General features: G+C 29.0%; 2 protein-coding genes across 2 annotated transcripts; one reads left to right on the forward strand and one right to left on the reverse strand.

The window, feature by feature from the left end:
• Positions 1-5,039: 5,039 nt before the first annotated feature.
• On the forward strand, positions 5,040-7,565 carry LOC114162524 (two-component response regulator ARR17-like). Its single transcript, XM_028046445.1, has 5 exons — positions 5,040-5,395; positions 5,495-5,622; positions 6,450-6,527; positions 6,880-6,947; positions 7,096-7,565. Exons 1-5 carry the CDS (start codon positions 5,245-5,247, stop codon positions 7,385-7,387), a joined length of 717 nt encoding a protein of 238 aa, XP_027902246.1. The 5' UTR covers positions 5,040-5,244; the 3' UTR covers positions 7,388-7,565.
• Positions 7,566-13,719: 6,154 nt separating this feature from the next.
• On the reverse strand, positions 13,720-17,509 carry LOC114163780 (protein disulfide-isomerase). Its single transcript, XM_028048094.1, has 11 exons — positions 17,224-17,509; positions 16,868-16,898; positions 16,488-16,775; positions 16,221-16,409; positions 16,008-16,133; positions 15,526-15,663; positions 15,325-15,444; positions 15,106-15,223; positions 14,422-14,534; positions 14,062-14,304; positions 13,720-13,949 (listed from the first exon to the last, which is right to left on the reverse strand). The coding sequence occupies exons 1-10, from the start codon at positions 17,403-17,405 to the stop codon at positions 14,065-14,067; spliced, it is 1,545 nt and encodes a 514-aa protein (XP_027903895.1). The 5' UTR covers positions 17,406-17,509; the 3' UTR covers positions 13,720-13,949; positions 14,062-14,064.
• Between the last annotated feature and the right edge of the window lie 3,588 nt (positions 17,510-21,097).

The raw sequence follows: 21,097 nt of genomic DNA on the forward strand, positions 1-21,097 counted from the left end.
TTTTTGCCTTAAAGTCAATAGTAACATCGTACCTCCAACACTTACGTAACCAATTTTGTTGCTCTGAGAATTTGTACAAGCTTATTAAGGAAGAAGCTCAACAATTCCACATTTGAAATAGAACAATATGTCTTTATTGCATTTAGACTTTCGTTTTCAATTTTTGTTTTTAATTAATATGTATTTAATATTTTCCTTTGATAAATTTAGTTTGTGATATGTGATGTAATAAAATCGATAACGACCAAATTTGACTTTTTGTTAACTACAACATTACCAACAAAAATTTAGTATGAAAATAATGAACTAATGAACTAATTCATCAGTAATTATTGATAAATGAGGCCCAATTATCTACGATAGAGCTCGATGGACATAATATCCATTAAAAATCTTTCTCCTAAAAGAAAGATCACATATTAACTACGAGTATTTCGACAGTTTTTATACGCCTTAACTATAGGTAATTAATCATTATAACGCCTTAATCACAAAACCCCAGATAATCCTATTTATATCAGTATTACTTAATCATATACGTCTATCTATTCACATAGCCTATCCTGACCTATAGACATCATAATCATCAAATATTCACTATTCTTATTCACTTGAACATCGGAGAGTCTCCTACAGATAAATTCCTTATCTGGAATCACCACATTTAATATCAAGAAGTTTTAACCGGCTAAACCCTCACTTCAAATTTCGGATTAAAAACACAAATAAATAATATCATCTACAAATTTATTAATAAATTAATTCAAAAATAATTACAAAAAGAAATATTCTTTGATATCGATGAAATTAATCGTCAATAGAAAAAAAAGTTTCCTACATGAATATTACTGACAATTAAATTAATTAATAATTAATGACGAAATTATGTACATTATTTTATTAACGAACTTTTTTACTGACGAATTCCACTCGTCATTAATATTACATCTTCTTGTGATGAACAAATTTAAGTTTAAAAATAAGTTAAACGAAAGAGAATAAACTATAACAAAACTAAAAATACAATAAAGAAAAAAAACACTTAAAATTAGAAAAACAGTCTAAACAATGCATTTAAATTATTACTAGAAAATTGTAAAACAAAGTTAATAAACTAAACAATTAAAGAAATTGAAGCAAATAAATTAAGACTCCTTAAAAGAATGAAATTAATTTGAGCATTTAATAAGAAAAACCTCTATTGAAAATAAATCTAAGTCTCAGAAGAAATATAAGACAAGCACAATATATTTATGTGCGTACACACGCGTGTACACACACATAACTCAAATGTAAAATAATTTATTCTCCAAAAAAAAAAAATCCTTTAAGAATTCATCCTACAAAACTATGTCAATATTTAAAACAAATACGAACTAACAATTTTAATTTTCAGAAAATAAATCTAAATTAAACAGTGAATGTTATCTAAGAAAGTTTATTTGTTGTAGAAGTGATTATTTAATCTACAATTAACTCCAAATTTGGAAGGAAATGTTGTTTGCACCAAAAACTAGATTGTGCGTTAAGGATTGAACCGCATTAATAGTTTGCCTCCGTTGCTGAATCAACTAACTTCTTAATTATCATTTACGCTTAAGCGATTTAAACATTTGAATTGCATTGTGCCATATTCACCTAACAATTTAATTACAATTGTTTTCACCAAAATGGATTACTATATAGCTGCTGCTTCCAACTTTTCTTATAATTGTACACTATTCAGTAAATTGAAATCTAAGAACTTAATTACTGATTCAGTGATTATTATTAAAAATAATTTAAGTGTGAATAAAAAAATCTTATATTATATAAAAAAATAAAATTAAATACTATATAAAATAGAAGACTCATAATTACATTATCTTAAAATTTTAAGATAAAAATAGTATCAAATGGTTTATATATGTAAAACTAATGCTAACTATAATATATAAAACATAATCCAACAATTATATATCTTTTAATCGTCATAAAAAATACATTAATAAAAAAATTCACAAAGAGGTATTGAATGTTTTAAAAAGAATTTGTTAGTGAATCAAAAATTTCATATCGGAAATTTTAAGTTTAAGTGAAATCAAAATATTATATATATATATATAAAACCAATACCATATATATATATATATAATCACAATTTATTACAATCATAACTTATATATTCAGAATGAAACTACTAATAGATTTTTCATAGTTTAGTAATCCAACGAATATAGGAAAATATGGGTTGACTATTAGTGGATCAAAATTATTCCCAATTCTTTTAATTTTATGATCGTAAAAAAAAGAAAATATTACATTAAAGTTAAGCATGGATATGTACTGATTGAGTGATGGATACATAAATCATTTTGTCCCCTTTATTGAGTGATGAAAACATTATAAGCATGTGATTCGTATTTAATTTTACAGATGGTAATGAAATTGGGATTGTGTAAAATATTAAAGCATTTTGTTGAGAGAGTAATTGTAAATTGAGTATTTTGTGTGGCGTGTGTTACCAAAACAGAGAGAGTCCTTGAGAAACACGCCAATGGGATTGTCTAAAATATAAAAGCAATAAAAAAGAGAAGAAAAAAATAGGAGAAGAAGTAGAAGAGGGTAAAATGATTGAGGATGATAGTGATGTGATCTGACGGTTGAGGAGGCACCACGTTACAAGTGTGTCCCAATGTCAGACGATAATTAGGTCTACACATGAAAGGAAGGAACACGTGGCAGACAAGAATTGGGTCCCACACTCGAGTGTGAAAAAGGGGTTTTGAACAAACTGACTGAGCCCTAAAGGAAAAACTTTCTGCTTTGGACACCCTCGATGGGAACAGATTCCAAATATTGGGAAATCTATATCACAAGAGAGGAATGGGTTTGGGATCCACAAAAGATTATATTTGCTTGGACCCACCCAAGATTTCAAATTTTGCTATGTGGACCCCGCTTTGGTCCCAACTCCCCACCCTTTATACTTATCTCTTCTCCCCTTTGCCATTTACTCTGCAAACATTAATGGTAACCTCTGTGTAAATGTTTTACGCATTCTATCACATTCCTCTATGTTCGGTGGTCCCTCTTTTATTTTTCATTTCACAATTGTCTTTTTAATTCTTGGATATCATATATAAATTAAAAATAAATTAAAAATAAGATTAATTTATCCCATATCGATGATCATAAATTTTATTTTACAAAATAATTTTGTAAAGAAAAACAATCTTTTAATAATTAAATTTTTTTAACTTTTTCTTACAATATGATAAAAGTTAATAATATTGATGTTAACACGATCAAACAAATAATATTATTTATAACAACTTCAATATTATTAAGAAAATAGTCAACAAAAATAGAAAGGATAAAATAATCACAAATCGTCTTCCAATAAACATAAAATTTATTTCTAGTGAATTCGTTCTTCTAAAAACTATAAAATAGAATTAGTCAAATAAAATAAGAAATAAAGAGATAAAGTTGGAAAAAAAAAATATAAAAATAACAATAAAAAAAAAATTGATTCCATTATTTTTTTTTCATTCATTATCGGTTATCTAATTATCGATTATCTAATGATTATTACTTAATTAATTATTATTGTAGATTTATAAATTAATTAATGTAAAATCTTAAATAATTTGTTGACATTCTCAATCTTAATTGAAACGGATACAACATCTTTTAAATAAACTTTTATTTTTTTTTATATTTTAAAACTACTTAAAAAAATATTACTTCATGGTATAAAATAAATTATGTTATTTTACGTAACTTGGTTACCCAAACTCCACAATTTTTACTCTTCCCGGTTTGAATTGGAAATTGGGTACAAACAAACTTTTTCCCATCAGGTCTTGGGGCGATGTCAACATTGCGTCTAATTTCAGGTAAGCAACACATTTATTTTCTTATATTCGGTGGGATTTCATAAAGATCTTGTTCTTGTTGTTTGCGTAAATTTGGGTACTTAGCAGCTAACCATATTAATTAAGATTAGACTATCATACAAACAAGCCATAAATCACTTTAAAAAGATGAAATATCACAATAATCACCTAGGACTTCAAACAATCTTAATTGACCCACTTAATTTCATGTTATTCCATTTTTTCGTGCCCGACAGAATGAGTTTGTCATGTAGAAGGAGTTGATGGGTTTACGCATGTGTGAGGATATTTAGCATCAAAATTGCAATTTCTCCACATTTTATAAGACGCACAGAAATTTTTGAAGTGGAAAATTTTTATTAACTTAATTTCTATGAACTTCTTTTTTTTACAACAAAATGATGATAGCAAAATGATCCTATTTAATTAGGGGTCACATCCTACATTCCTTAGCGAAATGTTAGGCTAAAGTAAAATAGGGTGATGTAAGATTATCCATTAGTTGGAGAAAAGTCTCCGAAATTATCTTACCCAATGCATCATGCACTTTAGAAGTAACATAGAACACTGTATTTTAGATGAAAAAGTAAACAAAAGTGGGTGGAGAAGCAAGAATATTAAAATAAGGTGAAAGGAAAAAACAAATATAACTGCTATTTTTTTACTCCCATAATTTATTATTTGATGTGATTTAATATAAATCATTAATTAATATATCCTTATTTTCTTTAAAGAATTAAGAATTCACATTAAATTATGTCATGAAAATAAAAAAATAAAATTATAGGAATGTGTTTCTAAAAATAAACTCTACTCATTGGTCTTGGAAAATTAATATGAAAGTAAAAGCGGTTTAATTAGTTAGGAAAGAAGGGTTGGTTTAATTTTGAAAGGCATAAAAAATTTCAACCTTGTTTCCATCATCATGATGACCGAATGGGAACAAAGATCTTGGGTTTTTCCTTAGCAATCAAATAAAATCTAATTGAAAGGGGAAAGAGAGAGAAAGGTTATGTATGTGTGGTGGTTGTACCAAAGTGGTAGAGAGAATCTAGGGAGAAGATCTCACCATGAAGAAGCTAAGCGCACACAAAAACAACACCACATCCATGCCACTGTGCCACCACAGTTTTTTCTCTCATGCACCCACTAATACCAAAACAAAACAAAACAAAAATCAAAAATAAAAAATCAAAATAAAAAGCTACCAGGGTGGGATAATTACATTCCACCTCTTCTCCCCCTTCTCTCTCTTTCTCTCTCTCTCTCTCTCTGAATTACTCATACATTTTAAACCAGCTATATCTATATATTGCAAGTAAAACATATAGATAGTGTTCTGAAGCTTTTTCTCAACCCTGATATGGAGTTTGTGGATACCAGAAAACTACAGTTACAACAACAACAACAACATCTGCAACCGCAGGAGCAACATTTTCATGTGTTGGCAGTGGACGACAGTGTCATAGATAGGAAGCTTTTGGAGAGGCTCCTGAGAGGTTCTTCATGCAAAGGTTCCTACAATTTTTAATTCTTCCCTACCATACCCTCTTATTTCTCAGGTTCTGTGTTGCTAATTTGCTTTATGGTTGTGTTAATTATTTGTTAAACAGTGACCTGCGTGGACTCTGGAGACAAGGCTTTGAAATATCTCGGGTTGGTTGAAGACCTTCATGATACTTCTTCTTCAACCTCTTTAGAATCACCATCTTCTCCTCCACCTCAACCATTGCAGCAAGAGGTAATAATAATAACAATAATAATAATAATAATAATAATCTCATTCTGTTATTTTTTGTGTTTATCTTCAATGGTTTTAAGACGTGTGCTTGTTGTGTACTACATTTGAGCCAGTCCATTGATTTGAGTTGTAGTTTCAATATTCCATGGACTTTTTTCTTTCCGCTCATAGAAAGTAAAAGTTCTTGCTTAATTCGCTTACTACACTAGTTTTAGAACTTCTAAATGGCTTCCATTTTTCGTTGTAAATGCAGCATTGGTTATTCCTTTCATGTTTTCTTGCCCTCAAGTAACAGCATATTCAATTGCCAGAATAAATTATCATAAGTAATATATTAATATATTCTCTCAAAAAATTACCTTCAAAAGGTACACACATATATAGTGATCAATCACGAGGAAGTTTCTGAAATTGTTGTTATTATAATGTAAATAACATTGAGTTCTTGAGTCCATTCTGCATAATTGTTTGTGCTAGTTTTCTTGAAGATCCGACGGCATTGTAATCCCATAAGCATGCCGTGAAAAAATAATACAATTTGTAGAAAAAGTTAAGAGTTTTTCATTGCGTGTACGTACGAGTAATTGTTGTTTTGATGCACGAATGGCACGCTCCCAGAATCGTATCTACTGTTGTCTACATCAGTTGTTGTTTTTTTTTTTTTTTTCTTTTGTTTAAGTTAAGGGTGTCTTTTGGAAAAGAAAAACGGGTAGAAAAAGGTTTGGGCAAAGACCATTGAATTTTGGTTTTAAATTTTTGGTGGTGAGATATTCCATATTAATAGGAAACAGTAACGTGTACTTTGTGTTGCATCTTTTGAATTTCAGGGAATCAAAGTGAATTTGATCATGACAGATTATTGCATGCCTGGGATGAGTGGCTATGATTTACTGAAACGAGTCAAGGTCAACACACAACTCTTATTCCCCGACACCCTCCCGAAATTCCCTCTGTCTTTTTTAGCTTCAATAGCATGTACTCACACTCTCTCAAAGATTCCAAACATTCCCTTCTCCTTCAATCAATAATTTTTAATCCACACTCTTCTTTTTATTCACCATTCAACACAGATACATAGCTTTTTCTAAACGGTGTAGTTTTCAGTAAAAAGAAAGATAAAAGAAAAGAAAAAGGAAAAGTTACAGATCTCAGGATCTAAGTTTGCTTTCACTTTTTTTTCTTTTTTTCCTTTTCTTTAATTTGGTCGCTCTTTTTGTTTTCCTTTCTTTCTTGTTTTGACATTGCTTACCGCTGCAGGGATCTTCTTGGAAAGATGTTCCCGTCGTGATTATGTCATCAGAAAATGTACCTTCCAGAATCAGCATGTGAGTTTTTCTTGCTTCATTTCTAGAATTTTAGTTAACTCCTAAAAGAACATCACTTTGTGACAACATTAAGGAAACAGATTCATTTTTTTTTGTGACTGATACTATAATGTCGTAAGAGTTTATGTAATTGAGAAATTGTTGATAGGTGTTTGGAAGGAGGAGCAGAAGAGTTTCTGCTGAAGCCTCTTCAGTTATCAGATTTGGACAAGCTTCAGTCATATTTTGTGAAATCCCTTGAAAACTCTTGTGAAGAAGAATCTGATCATAACAGTTGCATAGATTCGGAGAATGAGAATGTGATCATTAACATCAGTAGTAGCAGTAACAGTAACCATAACAATAACAGTAACAACAGTAACAGCAAAAGGAAGGCCATATCTGCAGAGTCTCATCAGGAGAGATCAAGACCCAAAATGAAGGAGTTGGCTGTGGTGTAAGAAAGTGTTTGGTGCATACCTGTTATATAGTTTATGATTATGATCCTAATTATTGTGGCTATCTCCTCAAATCTAAGAGCTTAATCAATTCCCAGTGAGTGTTAATGTCGTTATTCACAATTAATTATCATTTACCTCCTCTTTTAAATCATTTCAATTATTATTTTTCCTTTCCTCATGTTGAATACCACTTCCCAACTTAAATCACTGTCAAACAATTTTCACAAACTAGAAGGAACATTTTGCATGGCTCTTTAACTCCTTTATAAGTTATATAACTAGTCAAATCTTTAACTTACATCTTCATGCGGAAGAAAGAATAATTCAAGCATAAATCAGCGTTAAAAAGTATAATTTACGTCTAATTCATCCTTACAAAACTGATTTACAAAATGAAATTTGCATTCATTTATGTACTATAAGTTTGTCTTATTTGTAATTGACATGGATCTCCGACGTTCTCTCACAATAAAATGCATCTTAACCGTGAGATTAAAAATTAATGATGGTCTAATAACATGTAACACAAGATAAATCTAATAAATAAAAATTTTTTTATATCGAGTATCATAATAGGTCGAACAAACAATAAATTTTACTAGAATAGACTTTAACTCACAATTCTGATATCATATTAAGAATTGAACTTTAAATTTAACTCAATTTTACAAAATTAATTTTGAAATACTGCACTCACTAATTATATACTGTTAACTTGTCTTATGGTCAGTGAAAATAGGATATCAACACTTACATAATAGTTGACTTATTTCTATTTTGAAAAATTGGTTTATAAGGTTAAGGATATGAAACACATGTGAGTGGCTGAGTGGGGTCTTTGAAAATCCTTGTGTCTACTGCATAAACTAAGCTCTTGATTACAAGTTAAAGGGTATTGCTTTGGACATACGCAATAGACGGTAAAACTGAAGTAGTTTGCAGGCAAAGAGTAGTAAAATCAGTGTTTACACTGACAAAATGGTGTGTGTGTGTGGGGTATTTCATGAACCACGTGCTTTCCACTGTTTTTCTTTTCTGAGTTGCATTGCATGTATCATCAACTTTTTCTTAATGCTGTTGTACGCTGAAACAAATCATAGGCTTTTACCATAGGATACTTTTTCATACTTTATTTTGTAAGGTTTGTGCAAAAATAATATAATGTTACTTTTTCGAACTAGATTTCAAATAGTGTTGGCATGTTTTGCGTAAAAATATACTTCATACATCATTTTTCTTTGTTACTCAACAAGGTAACAAGGTTTGAATGTACATTATCACCCAAAGTCGTCACGTACATTACCACCCAAAGTAGTTACTGTAAAACGATCTTATACGAGGGAAAATTATTTTTTAATAAAGCTTTTTAGATAAATTTTTGACCATGTACATGTGGAATTATTTCAATGGAGGAAAGAAAGACTTGATATGACTTAGAAAAAGAAAAAAAGAAAGAAAAATGATATATTAACAATTGATTTTTAACAACTTCTCTTACTATTTGACGTAGCAGTGATTTTTTATTTTTCAGTTTTTGTTCACAATTTCACGTTGGATGCTTGAGTGCGAGAGAGAAAGGGAGGTTGATGGAGTGACAGAAGTGAGAGAAGCAAGGACAGAGAGCGGAGTGGAAGTGGTTAGAGAAGTAGAGAGCAATTTGTGGTTTCTCCATCCCCAGGTTTGGTTTTCCTCCTTCTCCCAAGTTTTTTATTCCTCCATCTCCAAAGTCTATTGTTCGTTACCCCTCTAATTTTCTTCTTCCTCCATGCCTGTAGTTTTCTTCTTCCTTCATTTTCCAAGTTTCTTGTTTCTCCATTTTGGAAGATATTTTCGGACTGGGTTCATTATTTCCCTTTTGGTGGAGCATAAAAAGTTTTGGGTTTACCCACTTCAACAAATTTTTTATTTGTTGATGTTTGTGGAAAGGAGGCATTTTTGTTTCTGTTTTTGGTTAATATATGATAAAGTTTGGATTTTTTTTTAAACAGTGTTGTTCAAGAGCGGATTGGTGAAGCATGATTGGTGTTTTTCGTTCTGCAGTGGTCTACATTGGTGAAGAGATAAGCAAAGTCATTGTTGAAGCCAACCCATTGGTGGGTGGCATGGTAATGAAAATAAATTTTACATAATATAAAATGTTAATTTATGATTGCAGGCGGAACTGCAACAGTTTAGGCAAGACTACATTTTTGATTGGGAGACTACATTTGTGATTGGGTTCTGGATCCACAAAATATTCACTGCGACGCTGTTCTTTTCACCATTCAGTACAACACATTTTAATTCTGAACACTAGGTTGATACATTTAGAACATCAGATGTGATTGGATTCTGGAGACAGTAGAGGATAACAGTGAAGATGAGGAAATGACCTATATCAGCACTGATGACATAATTGTATTTGAGTTGTTTATACTGTTTGACACATCTTTGCTTTAATGTTAAGTCAAATATTATTATGAAACGCGCTTGAAATGTCAAGTAAAGTTAACAAAATTTGATTAAAATAACTAAATCCACGTATTTTGAAATATGAAGGACTAAATTGGTCTAAAGTTTCAAAATGAATTAATTCCAAAATTCACTGAAAGTTAAGGGACCACCAAAAACATATTTAACCCTTTATTTTTTGTATCATTTTGATCAAATGATGTATTATATCTTTTATTAGTGTATAAAAAAGAGATTTATTAAAATTTAAAAGATTGAAGTAAAAAAACATTTAAAATATATTTTAATTTGAATATTTGTTTTCCTTTTATATTTTTAAAAAAATATTTTTAAATTTTATCAACTATGTTTCATTAATATTTGCAAATTTAATAAATGTTTTGGTTATCATGAAATTTTATTTGGTATTATAATCTAAAATGTAAAAAATTATAATCTATTTTAAAGTATTTGATATCGAAAAAATACTCATTCTTCTAATATTGAATATTTGATAATATTATGTTTCCATTACTATAATTTCTTATTATTTTATAAAAATTAATTAAAATTAATATTGAAGTATTAAGAAAGCGGATATGGGTATGAGTACGAGATTATACCCGTTACTCGGTAGGGATGTGGATGGGACAAAAGTTTGATACCCTTTAGGTTTGGGTATGGGGATGAAGATGATTTTTTTCAACGGGGATAGGTATGAGATAACGAAATTCGTCTCCTTTCCGCCTCATTGCCATCCCTAGTGAGGACATGATACAGTAAACATTCATTTAAGTGTATTATGATCTTGAGACTTTAATGTGGACTTAATTCGGATGCAAACTTATTAGAATTTTAATAGTCATATTACAATATAGATTATTAAGTGTCATATAATTATAATATGAAATATTAAGATTGTGGAGTATTTGTAGGGATTGTAAGAATGAGAGATATAAAATATAAGAAATATGATAGATATAAAATATATGTTATAGGAGAACCTTGTTATTTTATTTTATTCATATATTTTCTTTCAATATATATATATATATATATATATATATATATATAAGAAATATAAATTCAAATAACTTTATGTAATTTTTTGTGAAAATAAAGTCACAAAATTATTGATTCGAAAATTTTCCCTTTTCAAATGCAGATTTATAAAGGATGCGGACTTAAGCGAATATCTACTGTATTTAACTTTGTCTATTAGACCCATCCGTTTTTTCATGGGAAATCTCTCTTTCATTGTCCAATTCACATTTCAAAAAACAATACCATAAGAGTAATTTGTGTAATTAAATTTAAAACTATGACAACAAAATATGGGATAAAGAAGTGTAATGAAAATAATTTTTTACAGTTGAAATTGAAAATAACAGAAATTTTAAGAAAATATTTTTTTGATCCCAATTTTCGTCAAATTTTGTCAAATTAATCCTAATTTTGTTTTTTTTTTGTTGAAATAAGTTTCAATTTTCATTAATTTTGTTCAATTTTATCCTTTTTTTGCTGACACCATTTAAATCATTAACAATGATGAACCATGTTTGCAACATGTCACTACATGATTTTTTTTTAATTTTTTATATATTTTTTATTTATTTATGAAAAAAATTAGTTTAAAATTAAAACAAAAATTGTAAGGATAAAAACTAACATCATTTTCTAAATTTTTAAAATTAGTATTTATCTTTAAAATTTTTGTTCTAATTCTAAACTAACTCTAACCCTAAACAAAAATATTTAATAAAAATGTTAATTTTAATATAAAAAGTAAATTTGGTCTCAACTGGAGAGAGGGAACAAATTGTTTCATTTTAAAAAATTAATTAAGTCTAAATAGAACAAAAATAATGAATATAAAGAACAAATTAAATATAAAACATCAACTCTGATACATGATACACTATTAGGTTGTTAATGATTTAAATGGCATTAACAATAAAAGACAATATTGAACAAAATTAACGAAAATTGAAACCTATTTAAAAAAAACAAAATTATAATTAATTTGACAAAACTACTAAAATTAGGAAAAAAAAATTTAACCAAAAGACAATTATGAATACAATTCAAGAAATGTTTGTGAACATCAGAGATAAAAAAGTGGAAAGAAATTAAATCAAATGCTATCACAAATATAAACTTAGTAATATGACGGATACAATGTTGTTTGGTGTTGCTGAAAAGAATGTTGTGAAGGAGATTCAGATATGCTATAAAATTGTATGAGATTTAAGTTTCTTTATATGAAAATATTTTTGAAAAAAAAAATTGTACAATTTTGCAACTAGTGAGTGAAGTCGCCGTAGGTGATGCCACCGTGAATGAAGTCGCCCTGGATCAGGTAATGTCACTGCCGGTGATGTTACTGGAGTCACACTCCGTGAATACGTGAGGAGAAGAACCTGTGGAGCTTGAAAAATAAATGTAGCGTAACGAAGGAAGATTGGGACAAAAATAAAAAAGGAGAGTTACGGGTTAGCGGGTTAGTCCAGTTAGCTCGTCTTATTACACACGAGGCCAGCCGAGTTCTTTCAAATTAATAGGTTCAAATATATGAGTCTTTTTTCTGTATTTTCAAAAATCTTTTTACATCTCCAATAAAATTTTAAATCCCAAAACAACTCATTGACCATTTAATTAAAACTACGGATTTTACACTCTCAAAATTACTTTCAAAAATTAACTTCCGAAAGTCAAAATATATAATCGGAATTCAACTTCCGAAGGTCAAAAATATAATCGGAAGTCAAAATATATTATCGGAAGTCGACTTCTGGAAATCAAAATATATTATCGGGAGTTGACTTCCGAAAATTAAAATATATTACCGGAAGTCGACTTCCGGAGGTCAAAATATTATTTTTAAAATTTATCTTTTTGTTTATTTATTTTTAAAACATTGTATAAAAAAAATTATATATATATATATATATATAAAAATTTATTTTTTAAATATGTATTAAAAATACTTAAGAAATAAAATAAATTAAAAATACTTAAACTTTATATTAAAAAAATATTAATTCTGTTTTAACTATTTTAAATTTTATTTAAAGTTTATGTTTTCTAAATTTAAAATATTTTTTTATTTTTTATGTTTTCATATTTCTTAATATATATATATATATATATATATAATTTTATTTTTATTTAATGTACTAAAAAATAAATATAAATATAAAAAGTAAATAAAACAAAAATATTATTAAATTTTAAATTATAAAAACGAAAATGAAAAATATATTTTGTTTTTGACTTCCGATACCGTAAGTCAACTTCCGATAGTATATTTTAACTTTCAAAGTCGACTTCCAGTGATATATTTTGAAGTCTGAAAGTCGACTTTCGTAATATATTTTGACTTTCAAAAGTCGATTTTCGATAATGTATTTTGACTTCTAGTTATATATTTTGCCTTTTGAAAATCGACTTCCGATTATATATTTTGACTTCCGAAAATCAATTTTTGATTATATTTTGACTTTCCAAAATCAACTTTCAATTATGTATTTTTACTGTTGAAGGTATTCTCCAGTTGATATTCGAAAACAAGTTTAAAGATGTAATCTTCGTGATCAAAAGACATTTTAAAATTTTTAAAATTTTTGGAAGTGCAAAAAAAAATACTTGGAGATGCAGGAAGAAAGTCCCAATATGTAACCCGATTCAATTTTTTAGGTCAGGTTCACGGGTCAGCCATCGGACTGAACCCAATTTGATATCCCTAGTTAAAATTACGGTGAAATGTAGAGCAACAATCTAAATGGGATTTGCAAATCGCGTTTATTTATTATGTATATAAATTGGATTTCGATTAAGAAAATTAAACCAAATTAAAACTCTTATTTGTAAATTATAGTCTCATCAAGACTAAGAATCGGAAATCTTGTTCTAAAAGCATTCATTAAATTAATTCAGATTCCAACTACAACTTTTCCAAAACTAAAACTCTACTCCGCCAAAGAAAATCCGTTTTATTTCTCGAAACATACATAAGAGAAGGAAAACCGAAGGAGAAAGATAGTTTGCACCTAAAATTCACTAAAAGAGATACAAAGGGGTTAACACCCCACATGTAACTATGTGCCTATATCCCCAGAAAGCTACAACTTTCCTGCAAAAAATAAAAAATAAAATAAGAGAGACTAGATAAATATGCAAATCATAGTCTGCAAGAGTTAGGAATTGCAATGAAAATTGACAGCCAATGATCAACACAAACTTACCTTTCAAAGCTCATCTTTTCCTGTTTCTTTCTCATCTTTTACTTGTTCCTGATGAGCAGGTTTATCTGTTCCTTGTTCTTGCTGGGCAGGTTTGTCCCGGTTCTTTTCAATGAATTCTATGATGTCTTTCTTTGTCCTACCACCGTCGTATTGTACTAGATTTCCACTTGATGACCTGAAGTACAGGGTTGGATAACCTTGGACGTCAAAGGTATCACTTGGGATATCGTTGGCAGTTGCATCCTGGAAAGTGACAAACATGTAGATGTGACCGAGCAAAAAGAGCACAGGACGGTAATTAAAATATAATTCTCAAAGTTACTCCCAACATCGAAGCTGAAAACTGAATACAGTTCTTACCAGTTTGGCAATGATAACATTAGCATCATTTTGATATGAGACAGCAACTTCATCCAATATAGGAGCCAACTGTTTGCAATGACCACACCAGGGAGCGTAAAACTCCAGCAGAACTGCAAGGTGTTTGTGTTAGCAGTTATAATAGACTGATAAAAGTTTACAACTAACAAAAATGATGCAGATGAATGAAAGATTCTACTACGGGCATAATTACTACCATATATAATCATGGGCATAATTACTACTATATATAATCAAAGATAAATAATTGTCTGAAGAAGATGAAGACTTCGTCATCTTAGCATATAGTTTTTAAATAAAAGTTCTAATCAATTTTGTTATTCTTTAATTTCATATACGAAGAGAAATACGTCTAATGTTTAACACACCTTCGAATTAAAGAAAACAAAAATCCAAGTTATATCCTTCATAGTTTGCAATGATTATACAAACAGATCCAGCAAATTAAATGTGGTAAAAATATAAATCATATCTACTATCAGCTTTTCGTAAAGGTTGATGATATTATACAAACTGAAGATGTATTCCTCATCTAAATTGGACCGTAATGCTCCATCAAAAACAAGGACCATTAGAAACGTGATATTTTTTAAGATTACAGTGTGTGCCAAAATCTGATAATCCATGGAAAAGAACCAAAATAGAAATAAGGAACAAGCATACCGTTCTTCCCAGACTTGAAAACGATGTCCTGGAGACTTTCCCCAACTACCACTTTAACTGGTTCATTGTTAGTTTCAGGAATAGGTTCAGATTTCACATATGGTGCAATGTTACCCTCCTGAAATATTCAGAAAAAAAATGTCAAGATATACCACTAAAAGTAATAAATCAGATTGAATTATGCCTACGTTACAAGCCACTAGGAGAAACAAGAATAACCTTGTATGCCTTCAACCAAGTTGGAATGTGTTCGGCTTCCACATTGGGCTTAAAGAATTTCTTCCCGTCATTATGCTGAATGATAACTAAAGGTACTTGTTCTTCCTTCAGTCCAAAGTACTATCAAGACAAGCCATACTCAGTGTCAAATATCGATATTAAATGCTCCATATTTTGAATGTCACATGTTTTGATACAAACCTGGAAAGCTCCTTGACTAGACTCTACATCTCCAACCAGGAAGCTTACACCCTGGTGTTTATATAGTTCAGCAGCTTCACGGTATTTTGATTTGAAAGATTCAGCACCTTCAGCAGTGAAGTTGATGAACAACATTGCCTGCCAATATCAACAATTTAAGTTTCTTGAACACAGGATAAAATGTGCACACAACCAAAACAAAAGGAAATAATAAACATTATGGAACAGGAAGTGTAAGGGAAAGAAAACTAGTTTAGGAAAATGCTATTTAGTGCAGATTACAGAAGGCAAAAAGCTGCTAGTAGCCCAATGGCCGCAATTGAAAACCTATATTTCAATCTATGCCCTGCTACCCAGCTATAGCTATTATTGAAACCACGGAGGTGTTTAACAAATAATATTTCAGCAGCAATAACGTTATTAATACGGAAATCTCCAGTTCAATACTGAAAGAACAAAATTGACTTAAACAGCAAATTTACCTTTGCATTGGGGCTGTTGAAGAATTTGACAACAAAAGGGTGATTGCTAGGATCATTGTTAAAGACAGTAACAACAGGGATACTGGACTCCTCAACAAATTTCTCTAGAGTATCCACATGGAAATCCTGCAAGCACAAGTTAATTTTGACAGCCAGTATTAGATTCAAACATCTAATAAAATTGCAAAATTAATCCACATAAATCAACACTACCTTGGAGTCAACGAAAAGTTCATCGAACGGCTTGAATAACCTAACTACAGGGCCAGCGACTGATGATTCACCTCTTGGAAGGTGTTTGGCATTCAGGGTGTGACCAAAGTCATAATCAGCACGCAACTTCTCTGCTAAGGCAGTAAAGTTATCAAACTCCTCGCCAGAAAATTTCGGGAAAACTCCAACCTGAAATCATAGGAATATATCATTACTACAGGCCCATATGAGTTAAAATAAAGAAAAATGAAACGATGGATCACTTACAATAGCAACTTTATTTTCACCAATAAAAGCTGAAGCTTCATCGGCAGATTTAATTTCAGTTGAAGCAGGACCACTCTGTCTTTTCAAATAGTCAACGATGCCATCGGCTTCACGGGGACCTTTGTACTCCTGAACATTCTTTCCCCCATTCCTCACAATCTTAAGTGTGGGGTATCCCCTAACATCATATTCGGTTGCAAGAGCTTTGTTCTTCTCTTCATTGGCGTCAACTTTAGCCAAAACAATCGGAGGATCATGACTGCTCAATATAGAAGCAGCTTTCTCATACTGCATAAACAAAAATGACAACAATCATCAACCGCATAATCCTACAATAACAAATCAAAGGAAACCCCAAACTTAAAGGCGACCAAAATTACCTCGGGAGCAAGCTTCTTGCAGTGGCCACACCTACAAAGAAAAATAAAAACAAATATCACGTGAAAACCACAATGCACTAATATCAATAACAATCGATCTCAGCGAAGCCGATTCAGAACAACAGATTCAAAAATCAAATCAAACACAGTCAATTCAAACGAAACCACAGAATTAAATCCAAAACGCAAAAATAAATCAGATTAAAATGAGGGCATCAGTACAGACACAAAATCACAACAGGAAATTAACAAGAGCGAGATGTAGAACAAAGTCAAAGCAAATGTCACAGATCAGAAGGAGTAAAAATCAAGCAGAAAATAAAAACACGTAAAAATGCAACAGAATCGAAACATACCATGGAGCGTAGAACTCGACAACGATGAAATTGTGCTTGCTGATAGTGTCGTGAAAGTTGGAGTGATCCAGTGTGAGCACGAATTCCTTAGTCTCAGAGGACTCCTCAGCGTAGATCTGAGAGGCGATAAGAGAAAATGCGAAGACGAAGAAGAAGGAGCAAATCGAAACCCTACGTGCCATTGTTCCTCTGAATGGGAAGCTGCGAAAGCAATTGGGGTTAAGAGAAGGTCACGAGAGGGGGTTTTGTAGGAGTTAGAAACCCGGTAAGAACACCGCATGACACGTGCGCTATGTTTCTCAGATATTTTGGACATGGCTATTGCTAACGAATCTCATGTCCCCACGTTGGCACTCTCGATGACGTGGCGAAATCTTATTCGATTGATCTTGTCACTCAACATTTCTTTTCTTTTCTTCAGTGTATCCCTAGTGAAACCGGTGGCTCGAATATTGAATAATAGGGCTTTAATTAACGGATAAATGCTTCTGAGGGTGCTCATAATCCCGTGTAGGTCGGGTGTATATTAAATATTTGTGGCTCAACAAATCTGATGGATTTGCGTGCCCGTTTTGCTGTTAGATTGATTAAGGAAATAATTTTTCTTGATAACATCTTTTGACTCTTCCGGATTATTTTGTTTTTCCTTTTATTAATACAACTATACCGGTCAAAAACTATTCTATAATTACATGGATATAAACTATAGCATAATCAAAACTTTAAATACAGGATTTAATATGTTTTTTCGTCGGATTAAATATGTTTTTGTCTAAAACTGAAAATTTGATTATTTCTGTTTTGAAATTTTGATCTAATTTAATATCTCATCTTTTAAAATGTGTAAGTTTAGTCATTTTAATTAAAATTTTATTAAATTTTTTTGACATTTCAAATATTTGTTTATGGTAATATTTAAGTTGTTTAAGTCGTTTAACACGATATATTTTCACTTCAATGTTAATTGAAATATTATCTTGAGATATGTTTGAAACGTCAAATAAACCTAATAAAATATGTTTAAAATGACTAAATTCATGCATTTATAAAATTTAGAGACTAGATCGGTGCAAAAATGTAAAGAAAAACTAATTTCAATATTAAATTAAGAAACTAAAAACATATTTAACCCTTAAAAAATATTCATACCTAATTGTAACTAACATGTTAATAGCCATTATAAAAAATAAAAATAAAAAACTTTTATCTATCTATCATATGGTCATTATGAGTAGAAAAGCCTACTTATTTTCACTATTATATGAATTATACTGAATTCACGTTTAGTTACACATATTTATAATTAAATATAATGTCTTTCTATGATAACAATAAATAAATAAGATATATTAAAGGTTAATTTTGATACTAGAGAATCTAATGATTTAAGTATTTATCTTTATATATTCTTTCTTTAAAATTTACCGTAGAACTTAGAATTCTTAATAATTTATTATTAAATGAATTTCTTCAATATTATAACAATTTTTTAACAAATTGTATGTATTTGCAATATAACTCTTTTTTATCATTATTTATTATGATGTGCTTTTCAAATATAATATAATATTTAATTTAATTATGATTTGAGAGAATTAATTCTTCTATTGACAAAAAAAATATAATATATATATATATATATATATATATATATATTATTCTTGTAAGAAATATCACATCATAACAAAATATAATTATGAGAATATGGCACAAATCCCATTAAATATGATAATCCAGGCATAAATAAAAATAATAATTAAAATCGCATATATCTGTCAACTAAATTTATTTGACAATCAATTGTTACATCTATCATTTCTTATCTACATCTATTTATAAATATAATGCATTCTCATATTGAATACTCATTTGATTTCCTTTTATATATATATATATATATATATATATATATATATATATATATATTTTATGTTCTTAATTACTTGAATATTAGAGAATCTTCTACAAATAGCTCTCGCTTTTATTCGATTCATAATTAACAAATTTATGTAATTTCAGAAGATTCATGCCTTTTTATCTTAAAAATTCTGAATATTCATGATGATAACTTAATCAAACAATACTATTCTCACTTTCTTTTGTCATACCTGTATGTCTTATGGGTATACTCCCATAATATTATTTCAATAACTTTTTATGTTAAAAATTCTGAACATTCAGGATGATAACTTAATCAAACAATACTATTCTCACTTTCTTTTGTCACACCTGTATGTCTTATGGGTATACTTCCATAATATCATTTAAATAACTTTTTATATGAATGGAGGTGTTTGACTTTGATATTTAGGGGTAGGCAAAAGTAAGTGAATTGCACTGCACTAATAAACACTATATTGAACAAAAATTTAGTTCAGAATAATTGAATTGAACTATTTTTTGTTCTACAAAACTACACTGAACTATACTAAACTACACTCAATTAAAATATAAATTGAATTATGTATCTTAACTTGTTTCCAAGCTGCACTATTCTTGACCCGAACGATTTGCCAACTACTTTTGAATTGTGTTGGATTTTTTTTTTAAATAAAAAAAAAAATAACACCTAAGATTAATTTTGGCAATGATCGCCACTTATTTGAAAATTGATAAAAGAAACAAAATCTGTTTCTTAAAATTTAATTTATAACATAAAAAAAAGTAAGTAAATCATGTAAATTAAAACTGTATCGTGCAGCGTGAAGTTCAACACTAAACAATTAATATTTTTTGTGTTTGAAATAGAAGATAATAAAATATTTTAGAAATATTATAATTTATAAATAAGCTAATGTTTTATATATATTTATCATGATCTCAATTTCATAATTGCTTTTCAAAATCCTTAAAAAATATTAAAATACATCCTAAAATTAAAATATAAGTGTCAGTAGTACACAAGATTTGAATTAAGAAGAAGAAATAAACAATGACAGTTTTTAATTTGTTGAAAGAAAAATGAATTAGGAATTAGCAATTAGCAGAATGAATGAAAGTAAAAGTCTATGCATTAGATGATGAGTTGGGGTATAGTTTTGGAATTGAATGAGTTGAAGTATGGTTTGGGAATTGAAGTTAAAGATTGAGATAGTAAGTGAGAGCAACTTTATGAGTTTTGCAATTAACTGAACTGTAAATTTAAAAGTAGTTTCAGTTTCTTAAAACTAAACTAAAAAAATAGTATAGTTCAGTTGTTATTATTATTAATAGTTCAGTTTTTTTCAGTATATTATGGTGCAGTTAATTGTAGTTTGGTACAGTTAAGTTATTGTTGCCCACCCCATTGATATTTGTTACATCATATTTAATATTAATAAAAATAATAATGACAATGATAATTAATATATATTTAATTTTAATATTTATTTTAGTGAAATAGAATATTTAATTAAGATATTTTCAATTAATGACCTTGTATTTGAAATTAATTATACTTATTAATTTTTTTATTAAAAAGCTATTAATTATACTTATTAACTCATGAAATATTTATGTTTTATTATTTTTAACATAACAACCCAATGTGTTATCTTTTGTTTTTATTTATTACATGGGTTAAATCTTTTACAAATTTTCTATTCAAATCTATTCACTTTCACATCTTTATTTTACAAAATGAACAACATCACAATTTTTGAATGTCCTCAAATTTATATATTTAGTTTTACTCAAATTCTTCCTTAAATTCAAACAATCTATTCTTACTGTTCAAACAATCTAGGTATACTTTCAAATGAAAAATTATTTTTTAACAAACTTGACAAAGTTTCTATAAATAAAATTAAATAGATTAATTTTTTATTTTTTAACTAAAATGAAATAATAAAGTAGTACTTTTTTACTTAAATAGATAGTTTGTCGGAGTTTGTAA

This window comes from Vigna unguiculata, chromosome 9 (assembly GCF_004118075.2).
Source record: "Vigna unguiculata cultivar IT97K-499-35 chromosome 9, ASM411807v1, whole genome shotgun sequence".
Taxonomy (NCBI): domain Eukaryota; kingdom Viridiplantae; phylum Streptophyta; class Magnoliopsida; order Fabales; family Fabaceae; genus Vigna; species Vigna unguiculata.

Coding starts and splice junctions, on each gene's coding strand:
- LOC114162524 (XM_028046445.1), top strand. CDS start 5,245: ATGGAGTTTGTGGATACCAGAAAACTACAGTTACAACAACAACAACAA. Junction 5,623..6,449: donor CTCAACCATTGCAGCAAGAG/GTAATAATAATA, acceptor TTTGAATTTCAG/GGAATCAAAGTGAATTTGAT. Junction 6,528..6,879: donor ATTTACTGAAACGAGTCAAG/GTCAACACACAA, acceptor TTACCGCTGCAG/GGATCTTCTTGGAAAGATGT.
- LOC114163780 (XM_028048094.1), bottom strand. CDS start 17,405: ATGGCACGTAGGGTTTCGATTTGCTCCTTCTTCTTCGTCTTCGCATTT. Junction 16,776..16,867: donor GCAAGAAGCTTGCTCCCGAG/GTAATTTTGGTC, acceptor TTGTTTATGCAG/TATGAGAAAGCTGCTTCTAT. Junction 16,134..16,220: donor AACTTTTCGTTGACTCCAAG/GTAGTGTTGATT, acceptor TTGTGCTTGCAG/GATTTCCATGTGGATACTCT.